The sequence below is a fragment of the Nerophis lumbriciformis genome, linkage group LG07 (genome assembly GCF_033978685.3).
Source record: "Nerophis lumbriciformis linkage group LG07, RoL_Nlum_v2.1, whole genome shotgun sequence".
Taxonomy (NCBI): domain Eukaryota; kingdom Metazoa; phylum Chordata; class Actinopteri; order Syngnathiformes; family Syngnathidae; genus Nerophis; species Nerophis lumbriciformis.
In genome coordinates this window covers 44667501-44682400 of record NC_084554.2, presented here as the reverse complement: position 1 = coordinate 44682400, position 14900 = coordinate 44667501, and the positions used below count along the sequence as shown (strand labels likewise).

General features: G+C 36.4%; 1 protein-coding gene across 3 annotated transcripts; it reads left to right on the top strand.

The window, feature by feature from the left end:
- The first annotated feature begins 1837 nt into the window (after positions 1 to 1837).
- Positions 1838 to 13252, top strand: hccsb (holocytochrome c synthase b). Of its 3 annotated transcripts, XM_072913523.1 has the most exons (9): positions 1934 to 1951; positions 2235 to 2355; positions 3906 to 4024; positions 7511 to 7558; positions 8300 to 8433; positions 9878 to 10026; positions 10146 to 10265; positions 10364 to 10450; positions 12837 to 13252. In XM_072913523.1, the coding sequence occupies exons 2-9, from the start codon at positions 2258 to 2260 to the stop codon at positions 13033 to 13035; spliced, it is 954 nt and encodes a 317-aa protein (XP_072769624.1). In that variant the 5' UTR covers positions 1934 to 1951; positions 2235 to 2257; the 3' UTR covers positions 13036 to 13252. The 3 variants fall into 3 exon arrangements, with proteins under 3 accessions (XP_061821081.1, XP_072769624.1, XP_061821079.1); XM_061965097.1 differs by lacking the exon at positions 2235 to 2355 and having other exon boundaries at positions 1838 to 1951; XM_061965095.1 differs by lacking the exon at positions 1934 to 1951 and having other exon boundaries at positions 2234 to 2371.
- Positions 13253 to 14900: the final 1648 nt, after the last annotated feature.

Below are 14900 nucleotides of genomic sequence, written 5' to 3'. Positions count from 1 at the left end.
CAGTACTAACCACAATACTAACCGCAGTACTAAACGCAGTACTAACCCCAGTAGTAACCACATACTAACTACAGTACTAACCCTAGTCCTAAACACAATACTAACTACAGTACTAACCACAGTACCAACCACAGTACTAACACCAGTACGAACCACATTACTAACCACAGTACTAACTACAGTACTAATCACAATACTAACAACAGTACTAACCACTTTACTAACTACATTAATAATCATGGTACTAACCACAGTACTAACAACTTTACTAACTACAGTACTAATCACAATTAAAAACACTTGACTAACTACAGTACTAACCACAGTACTAACCACCGTATTAACCCCAGTACTAACCACTTTACTAACTACAGTACTAATCACGATACTAACCACAGTACTAACCACTTTACTAACTACAGTACTAACCCTAGTACAAACCTTTGTACTAACCCCAGTACTAACCACATTACTAACCATAGTACTAACTACAGTAATAACCCCAGTACTAAACACAGTACTAACTACAATACTAATTACAATACTAACCACAGTACTAATTACAGCACTAACCCCAGCACTAGCTACAGTAGTAACTACAGTACTAATCACAGTACTAACTACAGTACTAACCATAGTACTAACCCAGTACTAATCACATTACTGACCACCGTACTAACCCAGTACTAACCACAGTACTAATTACAGTACTAACTCCAGTACTAATTAGTTTACTAACTACAGCCCTAACTACAGTACTAATCACAGTACTAACCACAGTACTAACTATATAACTAACTACAGTACTAATCACAGTACTAACCCCAGTACTAACTACAGCACTAACTGCAGTACTAATCACAGTACTAACCACAGTACTAACCACAGTACTAACTACATTACTAACCACACTACTAATCACAGTACTAACCACAGTACTAACTACAGTAATAATCACAGTACTAACCACAGTACTAACTACATTACTTACTACATTACTTACTACAGTACTAACTACATTACTAACTACATTACTATCTACAGCACTAATTACATTACAGCGTACAGTTTTGTGGCTTTACCCTGTTACGTTTAAAATATATATATTTATTGAATAATATCACAGTTCCTTGCGATTTGGCTCTTGACTACAGCCTTTAATTGGGCAAAATTATGCATATTTAAAAAAACGTTTAAAAATATTTTTGGCCTGAATTAATCATTTGTAAGCAAAAAAATGTGGCTAAATAAACTGAAAATAACATTTTGAATTGTGTGTGTGGGAAATACAAAATTGTTTTTGTTAAAAAAAAAATGTATTAATGAATTATTAATTATAGATAATACAGGCAATAAAAAAACAGACACTTGTTCTTTTTTTCCTACACCTTTTTTTCTTTAACAACTGGTACACATCGATACGGTACACACTGTTTTGTAATGATGTCTATTTATTGAGTGTATAGTTGACAATATGTTATTTGATGCCTAGGGGTGTAATATTGTCCCAAGCCGTATTCTGATCATGGCAAACCGTTTTTTTATGCTACAACTTTGAGAATAGTAGGTTTTTACATAAGAATTCGTAGAAATACACCTATCGCAGTTGGGTCTGGAACCAATTAACCGCGATAAACGAGGGGACGACTGTAGGCGCGTGTGTGTTGCTATGGTAACTGCTACGTGACGTAACGCTCGCACTAATATTACACAGGCTATTCCACGTAACCGGAAAAACGTCAGCTAAAAGCGGAATCACACCCATTTATAAAAACAGAAGGCAGTAAGGCATCACAAAGTTATTTAACAAGTGGATATGACGTTCTGGTTACGTCATTGAATGCTAAGTTGCTAACGGTAGCAGTGCTACGGCAACTCACTTTGGACAATCGCTTTCCTGTGTAAGTGACGTCAGTGACGGCGGCTCGGCATAAAAATCTACGGCTTCAAGGTTATTTTACCATAATATATACTTGTTACAAAACATTCTCGTGTTGTGTGAGGGTATTACATTGATCACGAAAGCTTCACCGCCGGGGAACCTGTAATAGAAAACCGATGGACAAATAATTAATGGAAGCATGTAGCAGAAATACTAAAATATAATACTAATTATACAAAAATAATAAGATGTGAGTGCAATTATACGCAATATATATATATATAATTTTGTGTTCACTGTTTATATTGATTAACCTCATACGCAAAGTTGACATTTATTTTGTCGTTAACGGCGTACCGTAAATATGTGTCCAAGATGGCGGCCAATGCACGCATGCGCAGTATGAGTTGTCGCAGATTTACTTCCGGTGGCAGATTTGGATGGCATACATTTGTCCTGCACGTTGACATTGGGTCTGTACCTTCTTGTGTAAGTTCTTCTCTCGCTTGTTTTTTTATTTATTATTTATGTGTACACCGTGGTATGTGGTGCCGTCGCGGTATGTTGTCGTTCTTGTACAATGTATCGATCTTCACGTCTTTGCTCACTTATGAAACGCAGCTAACATTAGCATTAGCATTATCATGTCTTGCCTAAGCCACGGAGTAACTAATTAAAATACATTTTAATTTGTCTTAGTAAGTCAATTGGTGAATAAAACATTAAAAGTATTACAAAAGTTGTGCTGGCTTAAACTATCCTGTATCTAGTCATCTACTGTGTATTTAACTACTTAGCCTAGCTTTTTTTTAATTATTTATATTTTATTATAATTTACATTATTCACATGTGAATAATGCTGTGTAATAGACTGTATTTATATTATTCACATGTGAATAATGCTGTATATTAGACTGCATTTATATTATTCACATGTGAATAATGCTGTATAATAGCCTGTATTTATATTATTCACATGTGAATAATGCTGTTTAATGGACTATATTTATATTATTCACATGTGAATAATGCTGTCTAATAGACTGCATTTATATTATTCACATGTGAAAAATGCTGTATAATAGACTGTATTTATATTATTCACATGTGAACAATGCTGTATGATAGACTGCATTTATATTATTCACATGTGAATAATGCTGTATAATAGACTGTATTTATATTATGCACATGTGAATAATGCTGTATAATAGACTGTATTTATATTATTCACATGTGAATAATGCTGTATAATAGACTGCATTTATATTATTCACATGTGAATAATGCTGCATAATAGCCTGTATGTATATTATTCACATGTGAATAATGCTGTATAATAGACTGCATTTATATTATTCACATGTGAATAATGCTGTATAATAGACTGTATTTATATTATTCTCATGTAAATAATGCTGTATAATAGACTGCGTTTATATTATTCACATGTGTATTATGCTGTATAATAGACTATATTTATATTATTCACATGTGAATAATGCTATATAATAGACTGCATTTAAATTATTCACATGTGTAAAATGCTGTATAATAGACTGTATTTATATTATTCACATGTGACTAATGCTGTATATTAGACTGCATTTATATTATTCACATGTGAATAATGCTGTATAATAGACTGTATTTATATTATTCACAGGTAAAAAATACCTAAGTGTTTATTGTTTATTGTGAGCGAACTGTGGTGCTGAATTTCCCCCAGGGATCAATAAAGTACTTTCTATTTTATCTATTCTATTCTATTGACTTATATTACATTGTCCAGGGTGTACCCCGCCTTCCGCCCGATTTTAGCTTAGATAGGCTCCAGCGCCCCCCGCGACCCCAAAGGGAATAAGCGGTAGAAAATGGATGGATGAATGGATGTTTTGTAAACACAAATGTGAAGCAGGAACACCCCAGTCATCATCGTATTCTCCAGTGTAATAATGCCCGTCCATGTTACAAAGTAAATACTGCTATAACCTTGGTCTGTGTGTGTGTGTTGCTACATTAGACTGGACAGGATGGGATCTTCACTGTCCTCACCTGCTGCTCCTACAGTTCGTGCAGAGGCAATGATGGCCGTCCCTCCCCAAGGTTGTCCTATGCACAAAGAGGATCAGCCTGTTAAAGGTGATATTGCACAACAAGACTATTGTTTTTATACATGGTACCAGTGTCAATGTTGTTGACTACAAATTTTGGTCTTAGTTATCGCCAAGGACCTGTTTTCCCCTGACTAAAATTAAATAGGACGTCAACGACCGGTAATCAAAACAAATGCATGTTGAGTAAAACAATGACGGAATTAAATCACAATGCAATCAGAAGTATAAAAAAAAGGGTGGAAATGTTGACAGACGAAATGCAATCATATTTCATTTCGTCTTTAGGTGGGTGGGACCAGAGGTCCCCAAACTTTTTTGCACGACGGACCGGTTTAATGTAGGCATTATTTTTAAGGACTGTTTTCCTCTCGTGCCAGATAAATACTGCAAAAATAAGTGCATGAAAAATACAACTCACTATAATGCTGAATTAGTGGGAGCCCTGAGCTTTTAAAGAGGCGGATCCCCAAGCACAATAGAGCAGACTTTGTGCTTGAAATCCACACATTTTTATATGAAGTAAAGCAACAGTGATTGAACAGTTGCATGAAAACGGATATTGTGTATTTGAAATCTCAGTGTGCACTAAAAATAATTACTGAATGTGTCGGATTTCATCTTATTTTGTTGTTTCGCCCATAAAAAGTCACACAAACGACACTCTTTCTAACTTTTATTGCCAATCTTGTGCGAACAACAGGTTCAATTCCGACACTTTTTCTTCTGCACACAGTTCTTTTTCTCTCACACAACACTCCCTCATTCTCTGTCAATATTTTCAAGCATGTTAAGTAACGTCAGAGACAAATGACCATACAGATTAACACCAGCATGTTGTTAACTTACAATAGGTATTTAACAGTTATGTTTATTTACAAAATAGCTCCCTCTTGTCCCATGTGCCGGACGGCCGAATAGCGTTGCAAATGATAATACCGTCCTCTGTCGCAACTCGTTCAGAAGTTGCACAGTCCAACTTTGGTTTATGGGTAAAACGTCCATTAAAAGTACACTGATGATTCCGAATGATTTGTTCCAGTGTAGACAAAGATGTCAATGTTGTCGTCTTTCACTCTTCACAACAAAGTACATTTTAGTGACATGCGAGTCATGAATAAATGGTTCTAAGTTGTGAATTTTTTACTGAATCAGTACTAACGAGTTTTCGTTGCCATTAACTCGATGAGTGAATCTCCCCTGCCACGCCCGAGCCAAATTAAGAGAATAAGCCATGTGATATGTAACTAATTACGCCCCCTGTTTGTCTAACTGCGTTTTTATACGTGCATTAGTCCCATAGAAACAACAACAAATATGTTTCTTGCTTCATATATATATATATATATATATATATATATATATATAGGACGCATTCCGGACGCATTTCTGTTTAGACTGAAGTCACATTTAAAAAGATCAGATTCTAATCGGATTCAGACTACCTCCTGATGTGGCCTGAATCTGATACGAAAAGATCAGATTTGAAGCACTTTGACCAGACAGGCAAAAAAGAATATCAGATCTGTGTCAGTTGAGGGCAAAAAAAATCAGATTAGGTCTGCAGTGTGAACAGGGCCACTGACAGTCTCTCACTGGTTATTGGGGTCGGGGCCATAGGCGTTGGCGAGTCAGGAAGTGAACTGATTGAATTTGCGCCTGTGTGAGGCTGTTTTCTTCTGGTATAGCTAGTTGTTTTATTTATTATTGCACTGGTAAAATCTTACTGTAATGTTGCACTATTGCTTGCGTTGTTTTTTGCATTTATATTTAATTTTCTCCAGAGAAATTGCTTTAATGTGTTGTTTGTGTGATGTGCATTATCACTGTATCACATTACTGACAATCAGGTAGATATCTTTAATGTCCTGTATCACAGTGGTCCCCAACCACCGGGCCGTGGCCCGGTACCAGACCGCACAAGAAATAAAAAATAAAGAAATAAAAAATCAACATAAAAAACACAATATATACATAATATATCAATAAAGATCAATACAGTCTGCAGGGATACAGTCCGTAAGCACACATGATTGTATTTCTTTATGACAAAAAAATAAATAAATACCATAACCCCCCAGTCCGTGGGACAAATTTTAAAGTGTTGACCGGTCCGCAGCTACAAAAAGGTTGGGGACCACTGCTGTATCACATAGTGGGTCCACTTTGGTTACGTGAATATCTCTCAAAAGTCTTTTAACAGTTGTGAGCATTTCCTTCAGTATATACCACATTTTAACCAGCAACAGGCGCTGTTGCATCACCCTTGCCTCACACACGATAGATAGACTTTTATTATCTCTCAATGGCGATCTCATTGAAATTGCATTAATATTATTAGTAGTCGCTCAGGTTGCCCACAGGCAGAGAGAGAGAGACATGAGGAGTGGTTGGGCAAAACTCCAACGATGTTAACTATTGAGACTGTGAATTAAGCCTGCAGTTTACCAACTTATCTGTAGTTGTTTTCACAATTGTAGAATCAATACTGTTACCTCTAAAGTTGTGCAGCATTAACTCTTGCAGGTGTTATTAAATGAGAGTTTTGGTTACTGTAGTATGAGTGAGTCTCTACGCATGCGCTCTGTGATGAGTGATTTAAGTGAATCGATTCAGTTTGGGGAGTGACTCATAGGCACCCGAGTCAGTAAAAAGAATCACGTTTACAATCACTAGTAAATATCTATTCAACGACAGCTGCGGGTGCTCCTTCAGGACACACTGCCCATTAGCGATTTGGAAGAGACTTACGTGATGCGAGAGTATATTCCAGCCTTTACTTTTGTTGTACACCATGGGTGAGCTTGCCCGCCAATTTAATAAGCGGTTATACCCATACAATGCATTTTAATTGATGTCCTTGGCACACTGTTCAGCTATAAATTGCTCAACCTGACAACCCGAAAGAGCAGATTTGTCATTTTTCAAGCTAACACACAAAGAAAGACAGCTGTGGGAGATATACACATTCTAAATTTATAACACTGGTTGCTGTATTTAATAAACAGGACATTGGCCAATATGCCAATTGTGCACACTTGGTGTAGTTATACAGTAATACATAAATAAAACAAAATAAAATAAAACTAGTTTGTCATTTATTATTATTATTATTACTCATTTGAAAAAAAATGCTTAATTTCAGGTAAAATAATACACAATAAGATTAGTGTGAAATATACTTATTGATATCGTCATGGGGTGCAGGTCTTGTTGTGAATTTAGTTTTTAGATGCTCTGCAATTAACCCTAATAAAAGTGGTTTCAACACTATTTCAAAGACTTGTTATCCTTTATACTTTCTATTTTAGTCTACGAAATTTACTGTAATTTTAGTCGACTGAAATGTTGAGGAATTTAGTCGACTAAAACTAAATCAATTTAGATGACTGAAACTTAAATACATATTTGTCAAAAGACTATGATTGAAACTAAATTAAAAACTGCTGTCAAAATGAACACTGCATGGTACCAAAGAAAAAACAATATTTCAATTGTATCTGTTTTTCTGCAGTCTCTCCGCCATCGGAGTGCCCCATGCACCAAGCACAGCCTGTTGTCGGTAGGTAAAATAATGAATTCTATAAGTTTGTCTGGAAATATAAATACACCTCACTATCAGAATGAGGGACCAAACAAGGCAGTCTAAATCAGTGTTGGGCCGCGAGCTCATAGGGAAGTTTCTTAAGCGCAAAAAAATATGACTACAATGGGGAAGCTGTATTTTTATTTGCAATTTAATTTTATGGACATATTATTTAATAAACATATTTACATTTATTATTAATACACTTTGAAATTATTCATTTTCTTATGAATTGTATTTGATTACTAATTATTTTTTACCTAAACCTTGATAATGATCTTTGTGATTAACACATTGTTAGGATAAGTTGATTGGCAACACTAAATTGGCCCTAGTGTGTGGATGTGAGTGTGAATGTTGTCTGTCTATCTGTGTTGGCCCTGCGATGAGGTGGCGACTTGTCCAGGGTGTACGCGGCCTTCCGCCTGATTGTAGCTGAGAAAGGCTCCAGCGCCCCCCGCGACCCCAAAGGGAATAAGCGGTAGAAAATGGATGGATGGATAGATATAATTATTGAACACGATTGAAATCATGCATAAGATCACTAGTTCTGTGTTAATATTTGAGTGGGTCCCAGGTCCCTCTGTAGTGGAAAAGTTGGGCCTTGAGGTCAGAAAGGTTAAGAACCCCTGGTCTAAATGAATCCTTGGTAAATGCTAAAAGTCTCTGTGGTGGAAAAGGGGCAATATCTTATTTTTGTATTTGTTGTGGTTGCAGTGTCTCCGCCATCAGAGTGTCCGATGCACAAAGCAGAAGGCGGTCCAGCTCACCAAGATCGAGCCTATGAATTTGTGGAGTGTCCCATGAAAGTCGCAACAGGCTTGAATAGTGACATCGACCCGACAAACATGGTAGGTGAAACATTTACTACCACTGATTCCTAGTTTGATATTTTAAATTTGAATTTCGACAATATAAAATAGCTTATTTCTAAGATTTGGACATTTTATTTATTCATTTATTTTATTATTATTGTTAAAAATCATACAAAAATTGTCACCTTGAGTTCTTTGTGTAATAATAAAAGTTTATGCATTATTGTCCAGGAAAATTCCTTGTTTGTTATTCCGGTTCTATAACCTTTTTGACAGGTCCTTCAGATGCTACTGTAAATAAGATAAGTGAATCTATCCCATGTCCTTACTAAGTGCAACTAACCAAAGAGGGGGGAGCTGCTTTAAAGTTCAGGGTTTAGATCAGGGCCGCAGTTTCAAAAGCCCAAGGGTTCAGGAGCCGGACATGGAAATGTGGATGTTTTGTCAAAAATTGCCACCGCCTGTTATATTCCTTTGAGACTGTGTCGACTTAATTACAAAGTAAACACATCGGCTTTCACAGTGATTAATTTCTCTGCCCTCGCTACTCGTTTCCAGCGTGTGCCGCTAGACAGATAGTTAACACCATGAAGAAACAGGAGCGCCAAAAGTTTTATTGAGGATTGATGTTCCTTCCTTTGAATTATTTTCCTTCCTCAGTTTTATTTCTTTAAATTTCTTCTTTCATTTAGGTTTGTAAGACTGAAAATATAAACATAAAATAAACATTACAAAAGTATAATGTCCATTGTGTATTTTACATGTATCAAATAGAAGGTTTAGCGTTAATACATTCACACAATAAACTACAGATGTTTAAACATTGCACACAATGTATGTCACTCATCACAATTAAACCTAAGGCATAGCGATATTCCCACTACTTGTCAAATTTAGCGCTACATATATTAAACAAGCTTTGATGGCCAGAGTTAAAAGATCACAAATACAAAAGACTCCATGAAGTCAGCAATTTCAATACAAAACAAAACAAAACAGTCTTTATTTCACAATATCTACTTAAAAAGATTTGAACGAGTTTTGTGATGAAGCTCACACGTATGAATTTCTACCGTTGTTGCTGCTTGTTTGAACACTGTGTCCGTGGCTTAAACGGTCCGACAGGAAACAATGACTCAAGCACTTGTTCGGGGCAGAACATCCAGTCGTTAAAAGTCTGGTTTTCGCAATTTATTTTGATTTTTTTTAAAGGGTCAATTGCCATTTTTGGTTCGAATGATTAGTCTTCTTCTACTCACCCCACTGCTGCTTTGTGACACATATTTCTGACTTTTGCCCGCCCAAGGGTAGCGGGAGTACCGCATACATGAGCAACCCTAGTTTGAACGGTTTCACCAAGCCTATTTTGGTGATCCGGCCGGCCAGTTGAATAGGCCTGGTTTAGACCCTCGCGCATAACCAAATAGTCGGTTCAAGTCTACTTAATGGAGTCTTATTAGACTGTTCCACATGTGCACAGATGCCTCCTCCTAACCAAACGCCCGCTGTGGACCAGCCGTTCCAGTTGTCCCTCTCTCGAGAGGAATCCTCCATTCCACGCCATGGCGCAGAGAAGAACTGGGTGTACCCGTCTGAGCAGATGTTCTGGAATGCCATGCTGAGGAAGGGGTCAGTTTATGAAGAAGCCATGTTAATGATGCAAAGTGATAAAGCGTTGCAAAGGAAGTAGGCTAACGAGAAGCACGGTTAGCATTGATGTTGTGTGTTTGAACCTGCATGAACGCCAGGTGGCGCTGGCGTGATGATGATCTTGCCTCTGACGACATGAACAACATCATCAAGATCCACAACAAAAACAACGAGCAGGCCTGGCAGGAAATCTTGAAGTGGGAGGCCATGCATGCTGGGTGAGATCAATAAGAAACCCATAAAAAAAGAGAAAGCAATCCTCCGCATTGGTATCAAATCGATCTCAGACGTACTCCTACTGTCCTATTTTCCACAGAGAATGTCCATGTGGTCCAACCTTGAAGAGGTTTGGCGGTAAAGCCAAAGAATACTCCCCTCGTGCTCGCTTACGCCACTGGATGGGGTAGGTTCATTCACGATCAATGATACCAGACACTGTGTTTTTTATTGAATACATTAGGATGAACGATATCAGACTCTAGTTTTCATGAAACAATATAATTTAATAAATTAGGAATCAATGATGTCACACTGATTTGTATTAAACAATATAAACAAATAGATTAGCATCAATGATATCAGACACTGTTTTTCATGCACAATAGAAATTCATAAATTAGGATCACTGATATCAGACACTGGTTTTTCATGAAACAATGTAAATAAATAGAAAAGGATCAATGATATTATAAATTTTTTATTATTAAACATATAGTATATGCTTAATGAAAACAAGTGTCATAATGTATTTATATAATATAAATAAATACATTAGGATTAATGATATTAGACACTTGTTTTCAATGAAAATATAACTGAACATGTAGGAGCCATGATATCAGACACTAGATTCCATTAAACAATATACAAAAAAAAATTGGTGTCAGTGATCTCAGACACTGGTTTTTATTAAGCAATAGAAAGTAAACATGTTTTGATTAAATAAGAGAAACAAGTAATTTAGTATCAATGATATCAAAAGTGGTTTTATTGGGCAATATAAATTAGTATATTAGGATCAATGATGTCAGACACTGACTTTCATGAAACAACATAAATGATTAAATTAGGATGAATTATATCAGACACTCAGACACCCCCCCAAAAAACATGCACCAGGAGATAGGTTGATTGGTAACACTAAATTGGCCCTATTGTGTGAATGTGAGTGTGAATGTTGTCTGTCTATCTGTGTTGGCCCTGCGATGAGGTGGCGACTTGTCCAGGGTGTACCCCGCCTACCGCCCGAATGCAACTGAGATAGGCTCCAGCGACACCAAAAGTAACAAGCGGTAGAAAATGGATGTATGGATGGATATCAGACACTGGTTTTAATTAAATACTAGAAACAAGTAATTTAGGGCCAATGATATCAGACACTGGTTTTATTAAGCAATATAAATTAATATATTAGGATCAATGATATCAGACACTGATTATAATGAAACTATATAAATGAATCAGTTAGGATAGATGATATCGGACACTGGTTTTAATAATACAATAGAAACAAGTAAATTAGGATAAATTATATCAGACACTGGTTTTATAAAGCAATATCAATTAATACATTAGGATCAATGATATCAGACACTGGTTTTATTAAGCAATATAAATTAATACATTAGGATCGATGATATCAGACACTGGTTTTCATTAAACAATGTTAACAAATCGACTAAGACTTCAATACTTCAAATATATTATAGGAGTTTTCACAAAACAATATCAATTTATAAATAAATTAGGATCAGTGATATCAGACAGTTTTAATAAACAATATAAATAAAAGAATATGATATGTGATATCAGAGACTGGTTGACACTGAAACAAACACATTTAAGTTGAATAATAGCAAACCTTGGTTTTCAATGAATAAATAATACATATGGAAAGGGACAAGCGGTAGAAAATGGATGGATGGCTATTGGACAATGGTTTTCAATAAATAAACGATTAAATTAGGATCAATGATATCAGACACTGTTTTTTAATTGACAATATCATTAAAAATAGGATACGTGATATCAGACACGGGTTTTCATGAAACAAATAACCAATTAAATTAGGATGAATGATATCAGACACTGGTTTTCAATAAATCATAAACAATTAAATTAGGATGAATGATATCAGACAAAGGCTTTTAGCATTCTGCCTCTTTCATGCACCTTATGAAAGTGTATGTTAAACTGGTTCCTATTAATACTTTACTCAATAATGCCACATTATTTGTATGTATGATTGCATCTGTTTAAAAATAATGTTTAAAAAAAAATAATGTGTCATTTATTATTTATAAATAAATTATTTGTTTGATCATAAGTGTACTTTTTGTACAGGGTCGCATGTTTATGGAATGAGGTACTCATTTACTGACACAATATTTCCGAAACGCTAACAGCGGAGCACCGCAAAGATTATTTTGTGTTTTTGGCCCAGAATGTATTTTATTCAGTATTGCAGTATTTGTAATGATTAATATACCCTTTACTGATGTTACACATATCATTTATGTAAACAAAGGACCATTTCATTGTGAAAGAAAAACATCAAAATTAAGTTTTCTTTGTATTAAAAAAAAAATATATATATTTTAATTTTTTTTAACAAACGCATTCTGACATTTTAGTTGTTTGTTTACACCTAACTATTTAAACATGACACATTGTCTTCAGATGTATTTGACACAATCATACTGTCAGATCTATTAATATTTGATGATGTAATCAAGCAAAACATGAGCAATCATTAAGGGTGTAACAGTTTTGGCCTTTTGCCCTTGCAGCTACGAGCTTCCCTTCGACCGCCACGACTGGATCATCGATCGCTGCGGGACGGAGGTGCGCTACGTCATCGACTACTACGACGGCGAGATCAACAAAGACTCGTACCAGTTCTCCATCTTGGACGTGCGTCCAGCCTTTGACTCTTTAAACGCTGTGTGGGACCGCATGAAGGTGGCCTGGTGGCGCTGGACCTCCTGAACGCCGCCCATCGGGCTTCTTTTTGCTGCCTGTGAAACATCACAGCTCGTAAGAAACGCAACCTCAACCAATCACGTCATTTTGGACTCGTTTGAACCGCCCTAGTTTTATTTATTGCATCAAATGTGGGCGGTCCTTTCTCTCCAAACATTTCAGGTGCTGACATTCAAAAATAAAATCTTGTCTTCACAGCAGGGTGCTGTTGAATAAAGAACAAGAGCATCAGGTCTTTTGCTGTTTATATCGAGATCACTTCTGATACCAATATTGGAGCCTTGAGTATTGGCCGATACTGATATTGACAGGAGTCAAACATACTTGTATTATTGTGTATGTTTCATCAAGTGAAATGAGTCAGAGAACAATGGTAGGTAAAAAAACACCAACCTATTTATTATTAACAGTCTGGAATGGACTTATGCTGTTTTTAAGTTAAAGTGGAGTGGGAATAGTTTGTTTTTTGGTGACTAGTGGCCACAATAATTTGTGAAGTTAAGCTCTTGGTGCAGTAAGTCAAATAATGCGGACACGTTTGTTACTGGATACTTTCTAATAAGCATCTTCCTTGGAGACTGTATGTGGAAGTAACATGCAACTGTAATTATTTGAAACTTGCTTATATTGACGGCAATATTGTGTAATTATTACGTTTGTCTAACTTGTGCGCTATTGTGTGCTTAGCTGTTGTGTAGCTGTTAGCTCCAGTAGCTTAGCATGTTTAGCTTTTGTTAAGTACTTGACTAAAATATAATAAATTGTGGCGTTTATTTGAGGACATTTAGATGTTGACTTTGCACAAGTAAACACTCTGCCGGACCGCTTGCATCGCACATGATATCACACGCAAGTAAGCACGCTGCGGGACCGCTTGTATTGCACATGATATCACACAAATAAACACGCTGCAGGACCGCTTGTATCGCACGTCATATCACACTGAAGTAAACACGCTGCAGGACTGCTCGTGTCGCACACGATATCACACACAACTAAACATATACAGGCTTGTATTGCATATTTTACATGCAATCCAAGATCATTCCATTCTTGTTTTTTGACCGATATCAAATACCGATATTGGAACACCCCTACAAAGTATGCCGTCAATAATCATATCACTGGGAGTCCAGAAACTTCTCATCCTTTTTTAAAGTTTCTTACCCCATTTTGGTCTTGATGGTCGAGCACCATATCGTTATTTGGGTTTATTCCACCTCGCTCTGTAGAAACTTGTGTCAGGAATGATCATTTAGACTTCTATTTAACCCTGCAGTTTGACGGCTGCAGTTTGGAAATTGAACAAGGGAGGACAGTGTTGCACCAAGATTGATTTTTGTAACTGCGCGCGCACACACTCTTCTAGGAGTTCCTCTAAAACGATGCAAACATTATTTGATGTTTTATGTCACATTTATTAGCGTTGGCAATTAGGGAGGTATTAAACGTGAGTTTATACTGCATCTTTTAGACATACTTAATACTCTACTACACCATGTCGCCGAAGTATGGACATATACATTATACACAATCTGGCATGCTTTAGCTTGCGGTGGGACCCCAGGATGCAGAGCCAGAAGGCAACGTGCAGATAAAATATTTATTCAAGGGAAAGCAAGTGGCACTGGCGTGCACTAAGCAGTGGACCACAGGGGAAATAAAAACAAATGTAGCAAAGATCCCAAACAGGAACAGAAGCAGAAACTTACTGGCTTGAAAACAGGAAAAACATATGCATGATACTGTGCCATCTAACCCAACACTGGCTTAAGAAACCTCCTGATTGCCATGAAGGACAGGTGAGCCTCCTGATTTTCATTCATTTTCCTTTATTAAACCAGGTAAAAACTAAATATAAAAACGACCTG